The sequence below is a fragment of the Laetiporus sulphureus genome (assembly GCF_001632365.1).
Source record: "Laetiporus sulphureus 93-53 unplaced genomic scaffold LAESUscaffold_14, whole genome shotgun sequence".
Lineage (NCBI taxonomy): Eukaryota > Fungi > Basidiomycota > Agaricomycetes > Polyporales > Laetiporaceae > Laetiporus > Laetiporus sulphureus.
The window spans coordinates 60726-78075 of record NW_024468523.1 but is presented as its reverse complement, the minus strand read 5'-3'; the positions used below and the strand labels follow the sequence as shown (position 1 = coordinate 78075).

The following is a 17350-nucleotide window of genomic DNA, read 5'->3' as shown; positions in this document are numbered from 1 at the left end:
ACGGGCCATCGGTTTGGCCCCGTGGAGTCATCTCCTAGAGTGCGGGCGACTCCCGAATCCCTGGCCGCTGTGCGGGCTGGCTGGGAATCTCAACAAGGAGAGACGAAGCCAAAGTTGCAGATGTTGAGCTAGCTTGAACTTCACTGGGAGGATTTATAACAATGAACATGATACCGCGCGCTTCATATGGCAACGAAGAAAGTAAGCGAACTTCAGCACAACTATACAATAACGGGATATACGGCGAGCAAACATCCGACTCATTCATCTCAGCACCTATAAGGATTTGTTCTGATCGATCATCTTATTTCTGCCTCAAAAGAAGCTCCTTCATCCAATGGTTATCCTCAACCTCAGTCCAACGCAGAAAAACGTCGCGAAAGTATTTCTTCACACCTTCAACACTTGTCGCGATAGCACCGATGACTCCGTCTGGCCGAACTACGACGATCGTGAAAGCATCGGTCTCTACGGCATAGGTAGAGTAGGCATGCCCGTCACGATCTATCAACGCAAGGTCCGCACCGCCAATGCTCGAGGTGGCGAGAGCATGACGCGGGCATACTACCACAGACCGTACGAGATCCCTCGGGTAGGACCTCACAGCCTCCAGCACGAGGCCAGCCTCTGTGTCGTCGGGAGAGAATATGAGAACTGTGTGGCGAGTCAGCGAGAAGGTGTCGAAGAGGGAGGTTGGTTGTGAGTCAACGTCGCGGCTCTGAACGTCAACCAAGCCAGGAGCATCAGGGGCTCTGTCTCCTGCCCTCGGCACGCCGTCACTATTGATACCATACACATCCACAGGTTCCTTCACGGCATCCGGGGCACTCGCAGGAGTTCGCTCATCTAGAACGATCGAGCTCCAGCGGTAGTTCACGCCGAGCTGCCGCATGTGGTCCCTGCGCTGCCAGCCATCCTTATTTTCGGATGCCTTCATAAAAGTCTGGCGGAAGAGGGAGGATGTCTCTTCAATCATGAATTTGATGACGGGCAGGCGCTCCTCCGTGAACGTCGAGAGAAGGGAGGCTGAAGCTGGCCTAAAGAGACTCGAGCTACGACGCCAACGCAGAATCAGCTAGTGCGCTAACCTATAGTTCGACTTCCAGCGGACTGTGCCAAATCGCAGGTCGCCTCTATCGGAACCCTTCCGTATCGCTTTGAACAGCTCTTCGTCATCCACCATGATCTTCTCGTAGTCCACCTGGCCGGATACGGAAAAGGCGCACAAGCCTTTCTCCTCGGTCGGACGCAGAGACACCCTAAGAAGCATGAATCTTAGTGAGTCCTCAGGGAAGAGAGTTCGTGAAAGGGACGCACATCGGCATGAGCGGACCGCGCCATACATGCCAATGCTGGCCATAGAAGCACGAATCACGTAGATAAAAAGTGCTGTCATATTGCAGCATTTAATGGGATGCTCACATCATAGTCCACACCCCCCACCTCAACATCACCAATAATTATCTCAGTTGCGAGTGACTCGCCGAGGAACGTCAGGCCCAGTTGTCTGCGTACAGTACCTGTCGACAGCGAAGATTTTACAATCAATATGAAAGACCACGCATGTCACAGAAACACACTTTTTCCACCATCTGCTCCTACTAGCCAGTGGCAAGTGACAATCTCGATCGACTCTTGTCCTCCGTCTTCGCGCGCAATATGTGCTGTGATATAGTCCGCCCTCTGCTCGAAGTCGCGCAGCTCAGTACCGAGTTCGACTCGGTGACCGATCCTTTTCAAGTGGTTGCGCAGTATAGCTTCAGTGTTTGCTTGACCAAGCGTCCATGGGTTGATCTGAGCCGGGTGCAAATCAGTGCTATAGACTATGCCCGAATCATCGATACTCACATATGGTTCGGATGGCGTCGGCTCCAGCTCAGGCACCAAACGTGTTGTCGTCTTCACCTCGACATCGCCTGGGAGCTTGTAGGTATTTATCGGAAGGAGAGGTATACCTTTCTCCAAGACATCAGGCAAGACGCCCAGTAATTTGAACACCTCGAGCGTTCTGGGCTGGCATATGTATATGTCAGAGAATCGCATTGTGCGTTGCTCAGTCTGTCTACCTGAATACCAGCGCCGCGCTGACCGACGTGGTACTTGATGTCCTTCTCGATGATGCGGATAGGTATCCCGTTCTGCGCGAGCGTCAATGCTAGCACTAGGCCTGTAGGGCCGGCACCGACCTACAAAGAGACAAATTGGATGTTAAAGAGCGACGACAGGACAGATCATACTGTTGAAATGTACGATGAGAACGGAAAGATGCGTGATGGCAGACATATCGGTGTTGGAACTCGGGATGTCGACGATATGATCAGGATCAAGCTGTCAAGTTGTGTGCTGCAGCGCTACGCGGCTCACTGGCCCCATATCTCCATCATATGGCGGAAGCGCTATCTCTCCTAAGATAGCAGGAAGAATAGACCCCCATACAAAATCAAGCGATCAAGAATCGAGCGGCAGCGCAGTCGCGTGCACTGCCCATCGGACAATAGAAGCCGCGAGAAAATCAGCAGTCATTCGCAGTACATCAATGCGGCGATAGATATCAAGCCGCGCGATGTGCAAGTTTTGCGGGTTCTGGCAGGGAGAGGTCGAAGCCGAGGAGAAACGCCAGCGTGCACAAATGTTGAGCGCGATCCGAGAGTGTCGTTAACGAGAATACCATCGCCGTCGAGGTGTGAGCGAACTGCTAGGTCTGCATTGTACGTCCGAGAAGCATGAGAATGGGACTTTTCTCCGCACTGACAGACGTCCACCGCAAACCCCCACCAAGCCTGAGGTGCGCGTGCGGCAACGCGGCCACGTGTTCTTCATATCTTGCGCCACCAGCGCGTCTGGCAATGCCTAGCCGGCTAACATCTCAAGTTTCTCGAATTCATCTGTGAGATACATTATTCGTGGAGAATCCTGATCGCTTATACACACACTTTCTTCTGAAGACCCAGAGAGCAATTTACACTAATGAAGTCAAGCGATTTATTACACATCAGCAGAAATCCAAATAGCAACAGTGTACAGAATCTCTCCTTCCGATCAAAAACTATACATATGTCCTCGCTATAGCGCCTTCTCATGGCACCACACACGTATGCCAAAAATCAGGCCACTGCGGAAAAGATACGGAGGAAGTACTGCTTTACACCTTCGCCCTCTCTCGCAACGGCGCCGATGACACCGTCCGGCCGGACTATGACGACCATGGACACGTTTTTTTCGATGCCATAGCCGGAGTAAGCATGGCTGTCGTGATCGATGAGCACGAGGTCTGCGGAATTGGCGCTTGCGGTGCTGGGAGCATCTTGAGGATAGATGATTGCGGAGCGTATAACAGACGTGGGATATGGGCTCAAAGCCTCGAGCGCCAGGCCAACTTGCGTGTCATCGAGAGAGAAAATGAGTATGGTATGGCGCGTCGTCGAAAATATGCGGAAGAGGGAGGTCGATTCGCCACTCTTGATATTGACCAAGCCAGGAGCCTCGAGCGCCCTGTCCCCCGCCCTCGGCACGCCGTCGCTATTGATGCCATACACATCCTCGGGCTCTTGCACAGCATTCTCGGCCTTCGCAGGTACACGCTCGTCCAGAACGATTGAGCTCCAGCGGTAATTGACACCGAGCTGCCGCATGTGGTATTCGCGTTGTAGCCCGTTCTCCATGTCGGTGCCTTGGGACTTCTCAGAGAACATCTGTCGGAAGAGGGACGACGTCTCTGTCAGCATGAACTTGATCACGGGCAGGCGCTCCTCTGTGAACGTTATGAGAAGGGAAGGCGAGGCGAGGCCTTTCTCGACAAGCGCGAGCTTCCAGCCGAGATTGAGCTGTGATGAGATGTGAGCATTGTGTTTGTTGCGCGGTCAAATGGAGACATACTGCGTCCTGAACACCAGAATTCATGCCCTGTCGTGCATATCAGCAAGACTGCTCCCATAGTAAGGGACGACACTTGCCTGCGCACCAGCAGGGCTGTGAACGTGCGCTGCATCTATAAATTTTTCAGCCGCCATTGAACTTCATTTCGAAATGTCTGCTGTACCTCCTGCGACAAAAACTCGTCCATCGCCAAACTTGTCGACCATTCGAATCGTTGGCCTACAAATTTCAGTTCTAAAAACAACGCAGAACAACCTGGTTTACAGACCTATAGTCGGATTTCCAGCGCACTGCACCGAATTGGAGGTCATCTCTATCGCTGCCCTTTCGGATTATCCTGATGATCTCATCATCATCATCCATCATCTTGGCATAGTCCACCTCGCCGACGACGGCGAAATTGAATAGGTCTGCCTCCTCAGTCGGACGCAGCGCAACCCTGATTGAATGCAGGAGCTGAGAACATCCTAAACAGATGAGTATAATATGTTGAACCTACATCGGAATTTGTGGGCTACTCCACATGTGCCAGTGCCCCTATGAAAGTGCACGTCAGTTTGTGCCAGCTTGTTACAAGTTCCGAAGCCGCAGCTGGGACCTACATCCTGATTCAGTCCCGGCACTTCGATGTCGCCTATCACCATCTCCGATGCCAGTGACTGTCCGAGGAAAGTCAGGCCGAGCTGATTGCGCACAACCCCTGCAGACAGTGAGCAGCCAAGATCAATGCTACATTTTTTTTTCCAGGCGCTCCGCGGAACCGTACCTTTTCCGCCATCGGCCCCCACCAGCCAACGACAGGTTACAGTCTCAAAGACCTCCAGATCTTCGTTTTTCTTCACGATCTGCGCTGTCACGCGGTCGGCACTCTGTTCAAAGCTGCGCAGCTCAGTGCCGAGCTCGACGCGGTTGCCCAACTTCTCCAGGTGCTCGCGCAGAATCGCCTCGGCGCGAGCTTGGCCGAGCGTCCATGGATTGATCTTAAATAGGCTTCAATCATTGCTATATCTGCTTTTCGTTCTATATGCACTCACATAGGGCTTGGATGGCGTGGGTTCCAATGTAGGCATCATCTGGATCTTCTTTTCCACCTCCACTCCGCCAGGAAGTTTATAGATCCATACTTCGTTCCACGGAATCCCCTTCTCCATAACGTCGGGCAAGACGCCTAGAAGATTGTATGCTTCGAGGGTCCTAGGCTTGGATCTGGTCAGATATCGGCTCTGCACTGTGCCTAAACATGTACATTTGTACTTACCTGGATTGCAGCGCCGCGCTGGCCGATGTGATACTCAGGGTCCTTTTCGATAATGCGGAAGGGTATCCCGTTCTGTGCGAGGGTCAACGCTAGCACTAGGCCTGTAGGGCCGGCACCGGCCTATTTCAAACGGGGGCGAATGTCAGTTATCGATGGTGTTCATAGATCAGGCCCTGCACGTACGATGAGAACAGGTAGATGCGAAGTGGAAGACATGTGGGCGTCAGGGATTGGATAGTGTGCTCTGAAAATCCGCAGTGGTATTCTGCTTCCGTTTGCAACTTGATCTGCCTGTATATATTGGACACATTCGCGGCACACGTTCGCGGCACACATTGGACGCGCAATGTGTCGGCAGTGCGCAGAATATTCGCACTCACCCATCAGACCACTAGGTAGACGCGGCAGTCGTTTTTCTCTGACGCGAAGCCCTTCGGCATTGCACATGTCATCGGAGAAAAAGAAGAGTCGCAGGCCAATTGCCCGGTATGAGAGCCCATCAAGTGATGCACCTTGATTGTTATAGCCAAATCGAACCATGTTGTAGACCGCGCGAGACCACCTGGGGGCCGATTTGCGGACCTCACATAAGCAAGGCCATCAAGCCGACTTGTAACGTCGACGAGAGCATATGGTCCGGAAACGGCATCGCAGAGATCATTGGCAATCTCGACAAGCACTGTGGGTGTGGACAAGGGAGCGTTGGTCCTGCAGGTGTCAGCATCATTAATTAAAGGTCCTTGGCGAGATGCGCATATGATTCCGTAGTACAAAAAGCATACGGCTCATCCACATCCACAGCAACGGATGGCCGCAGAATTGGAAGGTAAGGCCACTTGCCGGGAAGATGCGAAACGCGGCCACGTGATCTGCATAACTGCGCTATCAGCGTGTCTGGCGACGCTCTCATCTTATCGATCTGATCATCTGCACACTGATACATCGCGAGCTGAGCCGAGGCCACATCGACAAAGATCAACTGTACGGCCAAACACAGCGATCTTTCCATTCTCCAACACTGATGGCATTGATAGCAAGTTTACCGACTCGCATGCTTCCGATGCTGAGCTTGAGATATTTCGTCCCCTCATCTCGTAGTTCGGAATCCACTTGTACTATATACAACGATCTCCCTAGTCCTATACATCAAGCAGACGGCGATTCAGCGCCCTGACAACAACAGTACAACTCTATGCAGCGATGAAAACCATTCCTTCCAAAACAAATAATCGCTATCACCCTGACAAGCCTCACCTGTGGAGAGCAACATAAAATCGGGCAACTGTGCCAATAATCAGGCCACGGCCGAAAAGACGCCATGGAAATACTGCGTCAATCCCTCGGCCCCCGCAGCGATGGCGCCTATGACGCCGTCCGGACGCACCGCAACGATCGTAAACGCGTCCTTTTCGACCGCATAGTCAGAGTAGGCATAACCATCACGATCAACAAGCACGAGATCCGCGCCACCGATGCTTGCTGTGCTCTGCGCATCCTGCGGATAGATGATCACGGAGCGCAGCACGTCTCTGGGGTACGGCTTCAGGGCGTCGAGCGCAGACTTGGCCTTGGTCTCATCGGAAGAGAATATGAGCACCGTGTGGCGACTGGGTGAGAAGATGCGGAATAAGGAGGTCGCATCGCCACCCTTGACGTCCACCAAGCCCGGAGCATCCGGTGCCCTATCGCCCGCCCTCGGCACGTCGTCGCTATTGATGCCATACACATCCATAGGCTCCTTCACAACATCGGGCGCACGCTCGTCGCGGACGATCGAGCTCCATCGATAATTCACGCCGAGCTGCTGCAAGTGCTGCCCACGCTGCCACCCATCCCGGCCAAACGGGGTGGTCGCGGTCGCTGCGAACCTCTGGCGGAAAATCGCGGTCGTCTCGGTAAGCATGAACTTGATCACGGGGTGACGCTCCTCGTTGAATGTCGATAGAAGAGAGGGTGTGGCGAGGCCTTTCTCGACGAGGGCGAGTTTCCAGCCCAGGTTAAGCTGAGGAGGGTATCAGTATGCGTTGTTTGCGGTGCGATGCGAGATAAGACGTACCGCGTCCTGTACGCCTGAGTTCAGGCCCTGTCCACCTGTCGGGCTGTGTATGTGTGCCGCGTCTATGGAGTGGTTAGTACATACTTGGGCGTCACGATGTTTAAGCTCACCTCCTGCGAGGAACACACGTCCCTCACCGAACTTGTTCACCATCCGAACACTTGGCCTGCCCATAGTTGAGTTCTCGTACCAGCCATGCAATGAACCGAGTCACTCACCTGTAGTCGGACTTCCAGCGCACCACGCCGAACTCCAAGTCGTTCCTATTCGTCACCTTCCGTATCGTTTCCAAAAGCGCGTCATCATCCGCCATTATTTTAGCATAGTCTACATCGCTGCCGGAGACGGCAACGAAGAACAGGCCCTTTTCCTCACTGGGACGTAAAACCACCCTGGCGAGTAAATAGAGTTTAATCCCGTGTATGAAGAGTGGAACGTATATACGCACATTGACGTGGCAGCAGTACCCCATACGTGCCAATGCTGGCAATACAAATACGATTAGCACGCCGTGTCGTTCGGTATAGCGTAACGTGAAGAACTCACATCCGAGTCCAAGTTTCCGACCTCGATGTCTCCGATGATCAGCTCGGCTTGGAGGGACTCCCCGAGGAAAGTTAAACCCAACTGCTTTCGCACGACCCCTGTCAGCATCGAGCAGTCCCGATCAGGGCGCATTCTCATCTTATTCACGGAACAAGAACCCACCTTTTCCGCCATCAGCACCAACCAGCCAGCGGCAAGTGACAGTCTCCAAGGTCTCGTGCTCGCCCTCCTTCCTCGCGATCTGCACCGTCACGCCATCCGCACTCTGCTCGAACCCGCGCAGTTCCGTGCCGAGCTCGACGCGGTGGCCAAACTTCTCGAGATGCGCGCGCAAGATTGCTTCCGTTGTGGCCTGCCCTATCAACCAAGGGTTGATCTAAGCCACACGCTCGTTAGATGTGCGCTATGCGTTGCGAACGAGCGTTGCTCACGTATGGTTTGGACGGCTCAGGATTGGCAGGGGGGACCAGGTAGAATGACCTCTCCACCTCTACTCCTCCTGGGAGCTTGTATATGCGCATAGGCCGGTGCGGCACCCCCTTCTCCACGATGTCGGGTAGTACACCCAAGAGGTTGTAGGCTTCGAGCGTCCTGGGCTTTGGCAAGGTCAGAGAACCGCTGTAATGAATGCGCATATATGTCACTTACCTGAATACCCGCACCACGCTGTCCAATGTGGTACTTCGTCTCCTTGTCGATGATGCGGAACGGTATCCCATTCTGTGCGAGTGTCAAACCCAGCACCAAACCAGTGGGGCCCGCGCCAACCTATCAAGCCGTCGCGGTTATGTTAACTTTGGTTGGCAGCTGCAGCTAAGCTGTAGACGTACGATGAGGACTGGCAGCGTAGTGGTGGACATCCTTATACGTGGAAAGTGTCGCAGTTAAAGTTGCAAAGATAGAGTGTTGGTCCTTGCAGGCCACAGGTGTTGTATAAGTAGCAATGCTCTAGCTGCGGCGGCGCGGAATGACATCAGCACAAGCTGGACGCGTGTTGCCCCGGCACTGCGACATATCACACAGAACAAACATTTCAGAACAAGAAACTCGCAGCCAACTCCAGGCACAGCAGCCTGTCAAGTTGATCTATGCGGACTTTGCGACTTGCGAGAGTTCCCTCAGCCGGACGAACCCTGCTGGAGGAACGATCTATGCGTGATTTGCAGGTCGGAAGATTTGCTATTTTGGCCCTTATCTGGGCATTTTTGATTTCAGAAGGGTCAGAATCAGGCCTCTCCAGGGATAACGGGATGCCTTGGAAAGAGCTGCGTAGTGGGATTGCGGATGTAGTGAGTCAGCGGTGAAGACAAGCACTGGTGCCAGTTGGCGGTATCTCCCGGCCCGACTGGGCGCCAAATCGTGCTCTGCCGGACTGCAACTCGGACTAGTCCGAGTTGCAGTCCGTGTGTTTAATAGTGCTAGTGACCTCTAGTGACTCGCCAGTGCACCAACCACTAGGCAGCTTCAAGCTTTCAAATTAATTTAAAGGACCGACTCTGTTATACGTTCGGAACCGAGAGTGTCCGATAGCTACACATGAGCACGAATCTCACTGTGTCTGCCGGCGCAGTAGACGACGGGCTGATGGCACTCTTTCTGAACACCCTCGTTAGTAGCCAGGAGATATAGTACGGGATAGATGAATAATCCTGCATGAGTCAGGTATTGCTATAGAGCGCACGACCTTGAAAGTGGTCAGTCAGTCAATCAAGCCAGCAGCCAAACTGGCAACCCAGCTGCTATACTCAGTGGCCCTCACTCGGCAAGGTCCGGCCTCTCACGCGCGGTTTGCCCGCCCGACGCTGCGATCTGGTCTTTCAAATTCTCTCACTTGCTGTTCTCGACTGACGGCGACGAAGCACGACGGCTCGACCAAATAGCTGTCATGAGCTACTCGTAACGCAGACAGATATCGACCAAGTCTCGTCCCCCATCGCGAGGGCGCGAATGTGCCGCATGGACGTGTCATTGCAGCCCGTCAAGCTGGCGAACAGCCTACGGCCTTAATCCCTTGCAATCTGTCACGAAAGTAATGTCGACATGAGCAGGCAGCTGGAGTGCATAAGGGCCAGTGGGAGCATGGCATGGTTCCTTCACATAGGGCCAGGTTGGTGGATTATCGATGGGATGCTCTTATTCTTCCCCATGACGACGCTGACGCTGTCACTCAACTTGGCAGAACGTACTTGCATATGAATCTCTACCTCCGTGCAACGGCCACCTCTACGAGCTCCTAGGCATACGCTGGGCCAGCGCAACGAGGGCAGATAAGTCGTGAACAGTTCCGTTCCGGAGATGCCTCCTTCGCAAATGCGAGTGTTCGTGAAACGAAGGATGCATCGATGGACGCCAACGCTGTTCTGATTTGCGCAAACGATACTCGTCTCCGCGGGTCTGCGCTTGCATGGGCTCCACTCATAGCGCGGGTCTCCGACGCCGCAGATAAGTTATCAAAGCTCAATGTCAATGACATGCAAGGGAACACTTTTCTTCGATTCGTGCATCCGTCGAAATGCCGTCCGGTGGATCTAGGGCGTTCCCGACTGAGCAAATGCTTTTCACCTCCCAGCAATCGTTGTGACACATCCATCCTTCACCCGGTCTCCACAGCTACCCAAGCTTTTTGAGGGGTCCTTTTACGATCTGATACCAGGAACACTCTCGAATATGTTGATGCCGTCGGATTGCCAATATCTGCACTTTCATTTATTGCCTGCACGCTGTTCGTAACGATGACCGGCTGTTGTAATGCGTCCGTATGGATGGCTCGCCTGCTTCGTGTAAAGTGCTAGCTATCTTCGGTAAGCGTCAACGACGGTGCCGAATAACGATCGTGTGCGCCAGCCACCGCCATGGCTGCTTCCCCGCAGAGCGCGTTGAGGACGCCAATTGCCCAGTGTATCGAGCGCTGACGGTCGTCGAGGCCAAGGCCCCCGAAGAAAGCAACCATCGCTGCAAATTGGGCGGAAAGCGAGCAGAATGGATGCTTGGCAGGACAACCTCCAGTCGAGGAGTATGTTGCTATGGGGATCTACCGCCGCTCGGGCGCAAACCGCTCGCGGCGGACGTTCGATCCAAATGCAATCGAATCGGAATCTCACCCGGCCGAACGCATTTGAACATGCTTATAGCCTTCCCGCTACATCCCTCGCTTCCTCCATCTCGCTGCAAGGCCCCTCCTCTTCTCTCGCGCTCGCACCTGCCCGCCGGGCACCCACATTCCTTACGATCTCGCGCTCGTTTGCCCCACTCCCGCCCCACACCATGCTCTCCGCCGCGCCCCTCCTACTCTCAGCCGCGGCGCTCGCGCCACTGGCGTCCGCGCACATTGGTCAGTGCTCGCAGCCTGTGTGCTCCGTATCCTGCGAATTCTCGGGTCGCTGACGCCTTCGATCATCGACAGCCATGTGGCACAAGAGTATGTACGGGTTCAACGTCACCCAGCAGACCTTCAATTATGACAACCGCCCCGTCACTCCCCTCGTCGACTATACGTTTGATCAGTGGTGGTTCGTGAGTATCTTCTCCTCGGCGGGTTCACGCTTTGTTTCTACGTATTCGCGACCCTGGGTGCACAACTTGCTTTGTCGGTTGAACATGCACCATGCGACGAGAGGTGGCGTACATCGGTGGCAGCGGACCAACACGTTCGCCGTAGTCATATCGCGCATACGGTCCTTCGATACTGGCTCACCTCAACTGCCGCGATCACGATTTAGGCGTGCCATCCGTAGATGGCGGTGGGCATCGAAATGTGCTTGGCAGGGTCCGGTCGTGAAGTGGCAGCTGCGTCGCCTCCGCACAAACTGCAAAGCCGCACAGTCGGCATGGTCGCAAAAAGTTGATTTTTGCCTGGCTGGCGAGATGCCATCGCAAGCCGCGTGTCCTGTCCAGATGTGCATGAACAGGACCTGCCCCATGTTCATTTTTTTCTGCGCCTCCTCGTTAGCGCTTCTGATATCTGCTCGATGTACCCCGCTCACCTCTCGCTCCCATCTCTATTTGATGGCGGACAACTGCTGGCGACTGATTTTTATTTTGATGATGATGCTGACTCGTGATGCGGCTGGCAGCACGGCTTCCTCGGCTACCCGCCCAATCCGGGCGATGCCTTTGAGCTCCCCGCAGGGCAGACCGTCAACACCGAGCTTTCCTGCGACAAAGGCGCCACCTCATGGTACGCGTCCTCCTCCGGGTGCGTCTTCCTCCCCCTTCCCCTCCTCGCCCTTCTCCCTATCTAACTTCACCCCCTACCTCGTCTGCGCCTCACAGCGGCGATGCTGGCTACGGCTCCAACTGGCCCTGCCCGGGGCAGCCGTCCTCGCAGTTCCATACGACAGGCGAGGAGGACGTGCGCGGGTGCGCGCTTGCGATTGCGTACAAGCCGGATGCGAACGACGTGCAGCCCGATGACTTTGTGGTTTTCAGCGTGAACCACACCTGCGTGTGGAACCTTAACACCGCGTTCGACGTCCCTGCTGACATGCCCTCGTGTCCGGACGGCGGCTGCACGTGCGCATGGTTCTGGATTCACTCCGTAAGTTGGACGTCGGCTTCTCAAGCTGGTGAGTGGATACTGATGGAGTGTGATGGACATACAGGATAAGAGCGGTGCGGAGCAGAGTGAGTCATCTCAAGACCTGTGAAGGGGAACGTGATTGCTCACTTGGCTGTTGTCGCTCAGTGTACATGAACGGCTTCCACTGCGACGTCACCGGCGCGACGAGCACGACTCCCATTGGCACGCCCATGCTGCCCAGGCGATGCGGAGAGGATTCCGATTTCAACGAAGCCGCCAACCCCGGCAACTGCACGATCGGGCCCAAATACCCCATGTACTGGATGCAAGCCGAGCAGAACAACGTGCGCACCTACCTTCAGTCGTTCTCTCTGCCTCCATGCCCGCTGATTCGCATGCTCCCGCAGATGTTCGAGGGGTACTACATGCCGCCCGCATACAACGACATCTATGGCTACCACGACGGCCCGCAGGACGATATCTTCCAGGACGCATACATCTCCTCGCTCGGTCCAAGCGCTACCGCCGCAGCACGCCGCGAGGTCCCCGACGTCGCCCCCACGCCCGCGCCGGGCATGGTGAGACGGCACAGGCGCCATTCCAAGCACGACCATGGCCACTGAACGCAGGACGACACGACCTCGTAAATGGAGACACTATACGTATTCGAAGTATAGACGCACGCATATATCCCCTTGCGGGCTCGACGCCCGGCACCCGTGTGGCCCTGTGGGCCCACCTCAGTCCTTTGTGTCATAGCCTTTTGGTTGACAAATCGTTTATCTTTATAACTTGTGCTTGCTAGTCCTCTTCCTCGTCCTCGCTGCGTACGTCCCACGCTCGCCACGACATCTGCGATGTCATCTCTCTCGCTGGTCCGGCCCTCTTCTCGTTGGCGTGTGCGTCCGCAGCGATGGCTTCCCTATAGCTGGTTTTCCTATCGTTCGCGTTTTCCGGGTCCTTCGCTGCGACGCGCCCGTATCACCGCATATAGCATCCCCTATAACTGCCCTCCTACTCACCGCCTGGTCATTATTGTCTACCATCCTTTAATGCGTATTGTATACGTGTTTACTAGCAATTTTGCTTACCCGCGGATCGTAAAGAAGTGAGGCTGTTTCTGACTGCTGGTTCATGGGGTGATCGCAATTTGCTGCTGTTGTTGTTGACTGGTGAGTGGTGCGAGACCAAAGATCAAAGTTAATGGTTCAGACTGCCTGAGAGTCACCAGCGAGTGAGATGGCCGCGTACCATCAAGAGACGTGAGAGCAGTTGTGCAAGTCGGTCGTCGGATTGATACGTCACGGTACACGCGATGCCACGCTCTTGAACGCCTCGCGTCACGCGTCTCAGCTTGACACTTGAAGCTTTGAAGTTGTTGTTGAAGCTTGAAAAGCCTGAACATCTATGACCGGACTTGAAGCTTGAAGCTTGAACGTATGATACTCCGAGACCGTGTGCTCGGAAATAAAACCATGTAAATGCATCGAAGTCATCGTTGATGCCTGATGCACACCTGTCCGACATTACAGCTTAAATCCCTGCTCGACCCATGATCAAGGTGATCAAGTAATTCTCATTCGGCAGACTTTCGGTGCCTGGATCGCACAATCGTCACTATCGCACAGTCCGAGCAAATAATGCAGCACTGACCGGCCAGTGGGACCTTCAAGACGCCTGCGACACAATTTCACCCGGACTCTTGCGATACCGCTGGACGTCTTCGCTCCCAATCTGATTACTTTCTGCATCACCAATCACCAGTAAACCCCCTCTTGCATAGCTTGACATCCTTACCTAAGCTTTCCCCAGTCGTCACCATGGTACTTAAGGGACAGCTCCACTCGATCGCTGGGAGAGAAATCCACATCGATTACACGACATGCACCGAGCTTTGGACCTGCACAGCGTGTTTGCGCTCGGAGCTTACCATTCTTGACCCCTCCCATCCACACTCAACCACGTCGAAAAGATGGGGCCAGTGATTTTTTAGGTTTTGCCGTTCTCTGCGCTGACATCGATCGCTGGAATGTCACCTAGTCGAGCATGCACAGATCATGAATGAATGCTTCGAATAACGAACCGATGTTTAGTAGTACATCCGCACTTAGTAGGTATCCCGGGCTCAACATGCACACAGCGCAGATATGCCGAGAACCCGCTCACCACCTCCAATCTACGTCCCGATATATCAAGCCAGCCGGTGTTGACAGACTTCACCACGACGGAATCTAATATTTCCACCCCATTGGTCTAACACATGACTCGAGTTAGCATCGCTAGTGGCCATTGTTGCGGCACTGGGGACTCACAGGTCCAGGGGCCGTCACTGTCTACAGCCTGATGGTCCTCCTCGGCAAACGTTTTTGAGGGTTTCTCAGCCTTGTCAGCTCTGATGAAGACGCAGTGCCGATTGTAAACTGCACTTCAGCCGATGTATCTGGTGCATCCGGCGGTAGTTTGAACTCCGCCTCAATCAACGCGCGAATCTCCTTGTCAAGTGGATCAGGATCCTCCCAGATCAAATACTCCTGAGACTCGGGGGACTGAGATTGAAAGACGAAGAGCCAATGTTCATACGTGGCGCAAGAAGATCATAAATCGTTAACGTACTGGTAGATCCCCATGGTGTCGCTTGAGGAGCGTCTCTCGCACTCGGCCAAGACGCACGGTAGCTTCGAAACCCATCTCTGCTGCCTCTTCATCAGAAATCGGTTGCTTTCTCTTTCCCAACGTCACGTAGGCAGGCTTCAGCCACTGCTTGATGTCGTATTTGAACGCGAGTGCGACTTGTTCTGCCGGGCTAAGTGGCGGGTCGTGATTGTCGAGCATCTCCACAGCGCGCTGGCGGATCTGCTCAAACACGTAGCGCGATGAGATTGAAAGTAGTGCTTTCAACTCGGAAATGTCGACATCAGGTTGATACATGCTGTAGCATGGAAGATCTATCAGTCACAGCAGCCTTTGCTGCCAGACACAGCATACAGACATACCTATTATAGAAGAAGGAAAGTAATGCATCCAATTCTGACTGCGTCACCTCAGAGAGGAGGATCGCCGTGTCATCTGAAGTTCCCTTCATCTCTTGTTCTCCAGGTGGGGATGAGAACATCGATCGAAAAACGACAGAGTCTCTCTCGAGGAAGAACCGATGAACCTTGTACAGCATATCACAGGTGTCCTGCGTGCCTTCAGGCGAGGATCCCTTGATCTATAAAGCAGATTAGTTCGTGAGTCAAAAGAACAACATATCCTGGAGCATACCTTCAGTATGATCGTCCCATCGTCCAGATAGAATCGAGGGCTCTTGATCATGCTTGCAGACGGGCCATCTGATGACGTGCCTCCGGATCCGTTAGACGCCGCAGGAGACTTGTGACCCTGCATCTGCATTGCTGTCGGGGTCGGCGCAGATGCTATTGCCTCGCGTATGGGCCGCATTGACGTAGACGTTGTGACTCTAGACCCGCCTTCGGGCTGAAAAACCGAAGACGTGAACTTTAAAGAAGGCAGAGTCTCTGCCCTATCTGTCGCTAAACTCGATGGGACAGCGGATGAACCGGAAATCGATTCCGGCTGGAGCTTAGACATTAATGGCGAAGTAGCGGATGTCGAATGGCCAAACAGAAATGAAGCGGTTGCTTGCTTTTCCACGGGTGCCGGCTCCTGACAGCCGAAATGAAAGAGGCTTGACCTCGGCACATCGAACGAGAACGAATTGGGCGCTTGCTTCCGTGCAGCTGTCGACAATGGAGAGGCGAACAGTAAAGGCCCACTTGTGCGGCCCGGGTCATAACATGAAGACGGAGCAACTGCTCCCTTCTGCGTAGTTGCCTGCGGCGAAGAACCGAACATGAAAAACGACGTGGTGGGAGCGGAGCCAACCGATGGGGCGAAAGACGATGCGGCTGCCTGTTTCTGCGCTGGCACCGATGACGATGAGAAGAGCTTCTTGACGAAAGCATCAGCCTCAGACGTTATCGAGGGTTGAAGGAACGCAGGCACGGACGGCGACCGCGTCGTCCTTCCATTCCGCGCCGTCCCAAATATGGGAGAGCTATTCTCCGTGGGCGACGCAGCAAACGGGACCTCGGAATCATCGAGACTCTCAGATGTCAGTGTCGGTGACATTTGGGCGTCTTCAGAGGGGTCGGAGGGCTGCAATCCAGGGTTGGAGGGAGGATCCATCGGGACACATACGATGGGGGCAGCAAGAGCAAAGAAGGGTGGGGGATTATCAGCTAGATTGAATGGCTTGAAAAGGGCGCACAAACGGCTTCTCCAGCGCGGGAACATTAGATAGAAGCATGTGGCGAAGGCATCTGGCCAGGGCTGGAGGCACCTCGTGGTGCGAACATGAGGGTTCGGCTCGTCAGTTGTGAATTGCATTCTGATGGACGTTGATTGTGAGCACAAATAACGGCGTAAGCAACGAATGACACGTACCGACCAATGAGAAGGTTGGATGTCGTCGACGAGTCATCCTGCAAGTGGCATGGGCATTGTATCCTCTCTCGCCCTCAGGCAGAAACAGTGCAAAAGGGTGCGTACCAGACAGCCTATGTCTAAGTGCTTGATGACATTTATGTTACAGCCGGACAGACACAGGCAGGCTGCGTTCAATCTGGGCTATAGCAACAGGATGTAGAATTTCTTCTTGCAACACGTCGCCGCCTTGCGGCAATGCCAATGCGCGATCATCGGCATGTAGACACACTGAGATTGATATTCTGTGGATTTCTGAGGTTTAATGCTTAGTACTAGTGGTCGCACCATGCAGCGCGAGGATCGACGCGGACAACCCGGAAATACTGGGCGCTCAGTGCGCCAGAAAACGCGTGACGTCACGCGAGTCGGTGTGACCACTTTGTGCCAGGCTCCCGTCGTGAGTGAGCTTACCGTCGTGCCTTCCTTTCAGGACGACTCGAGTACTGAGGCCATTGCGCAGAGTCACCTACTACGGACAGGTCACACGCATCTCGGTCCCCGGCAAACTGTCTTGAATATGGCGATGCGTCTTTCCTCTTTCTATCGCGTCAGTCCAGCACGAGCCTTGATGCGGTCAAGAGATGACCCATAAATCACTGACAGCCAC

At 54.2% G+C, this 17350-nt stretch overlaps 5 protein-coding genes across 5 annotated transcripts; 1 reads left to right on the top strand and 4 right to left on the bottom strand.

The window, feature by feature from the left end:
• Positions 1–75: 75 nt before the first annotated feature.
• LAESUDRAFT_96360 (monooxygenase) lies at positions 76–2401 on the bottom strand. The gene is made up of 8 exons (XM_040914890.1): positions 2251–2401; positions 2067–2186; positions 1849–2013; positions 1581–1794; positions 1423–1520; positions 1318–1352; positions 1089–1259; positions 76–1037 (listed from the first exon to the last, which is right to left on the bottom strand). The coding sequence occupies exons 1-8, from the start codon at positions 2281–2283 to the stop codon at positions 305–307; spliced, it is 1569 nt and encodes a 522-aa protein (XP_040765333.1). The 5' UTR covers positions 2284–2401; the 3' UTR covers positions 76–304.
• A 434-nt stretch (positions 2402–2835) lies between these two features.
• LAESUDRAFT_96264 (monooxygenase) lies at positions 2836–5530 on the bottom strand. Its single transcript, XM_040914889.1, has 12 exons — positions 5515–5530; positions 5318–5425; positions 5135–5254; positions 4911–5075; positions 4643–4856; positions 4479–4576; positions 4376–4413; positions 4145–4315; positions 4040–4095; positions 3954–3988; positions 3877–3903; positions 2836–3824 (listed from the first exon to the last, which is right to left on the bottom strand). The coding sequence occupies exons 2-12, from the start codon at positions 5348–5350 to the stop codon at positions 3105–3107; spliced, it is 1677 nt and encodes a 558-aa protein (XP_040765332.1). The 5' UTR covers positions 5351–5425; positions 5515–5530; the 3' UTR covers positions 2836–3104.
• An 898-nt stretch (positions 5531–6428) lies between these two features.
• Positions 6429–8631, bottom strand: LAESUDRAFT_771747 (monooxygenase; the record flags this gene model as incomplete). The annotated part of the gene is made up of 9 exons (XM_040913795.1): positions 8567–8631; positions 8385–8504; positions 8168–8332; positions 7899–8112; positions 7699–7834; positions 7409–7582; positions 7301–7356; positions 7191–7252; positions 6429–7136 (listed from the first exon to the last, which is right to left on the bottom strand). The coding sequence occupies exons 1-9, from the start codon at positions 8594–8596 to the stop codon at positions 6429–6431; spliced, it is 1665 nt and encodes a 554-aa protein (XP_040765331.1). The 5' UTR covers positions 8597–8631.
• A 2492-nt stretch (positions 8632–11123) lies between these two features.
• Positions 11124–13088, top strand: LAESUDRAFT_771743 (uncharacterized protein). Its single transcript, XM_040913794.1, has 6 exons — positions 11124–11249; positions 11810–11931; positions 12009–12273; positions 12338–12359; positions 12421–12599; positions 12663–13088. The coding sequence occupies exons 1-6, from the start codon at positions 11142–11144 to the stop codon at positions 12876–12878; spliced, it is 912 nt and encodes a 303-aa protein (XP_040765330.1). The 5' UTR covers positions 11124–11141; the 3' UTR covers positions 12879–13088.
• Positions 13089–14859: 1771 nt separating this feature from the next.
• Positions 14860–15424, bottom strand: LAESUDRAFT_650721 (uncharacterized protein; the record flags this gene model as incomplete). Its single annotated transcript, XM_040904259.1, has 2 exons — positions 14860–15184; positions 15249–15424. The coding sequence occupies 2 exons, from the start codon at positions 15422–15424 to the stop codon at positions 14860–14862; spliced, it is 501 nt and encodes a 166-aa protein (XP_040765329.1).
• Positions 15425–17350: the final 1926 nt, after the last annotated feature.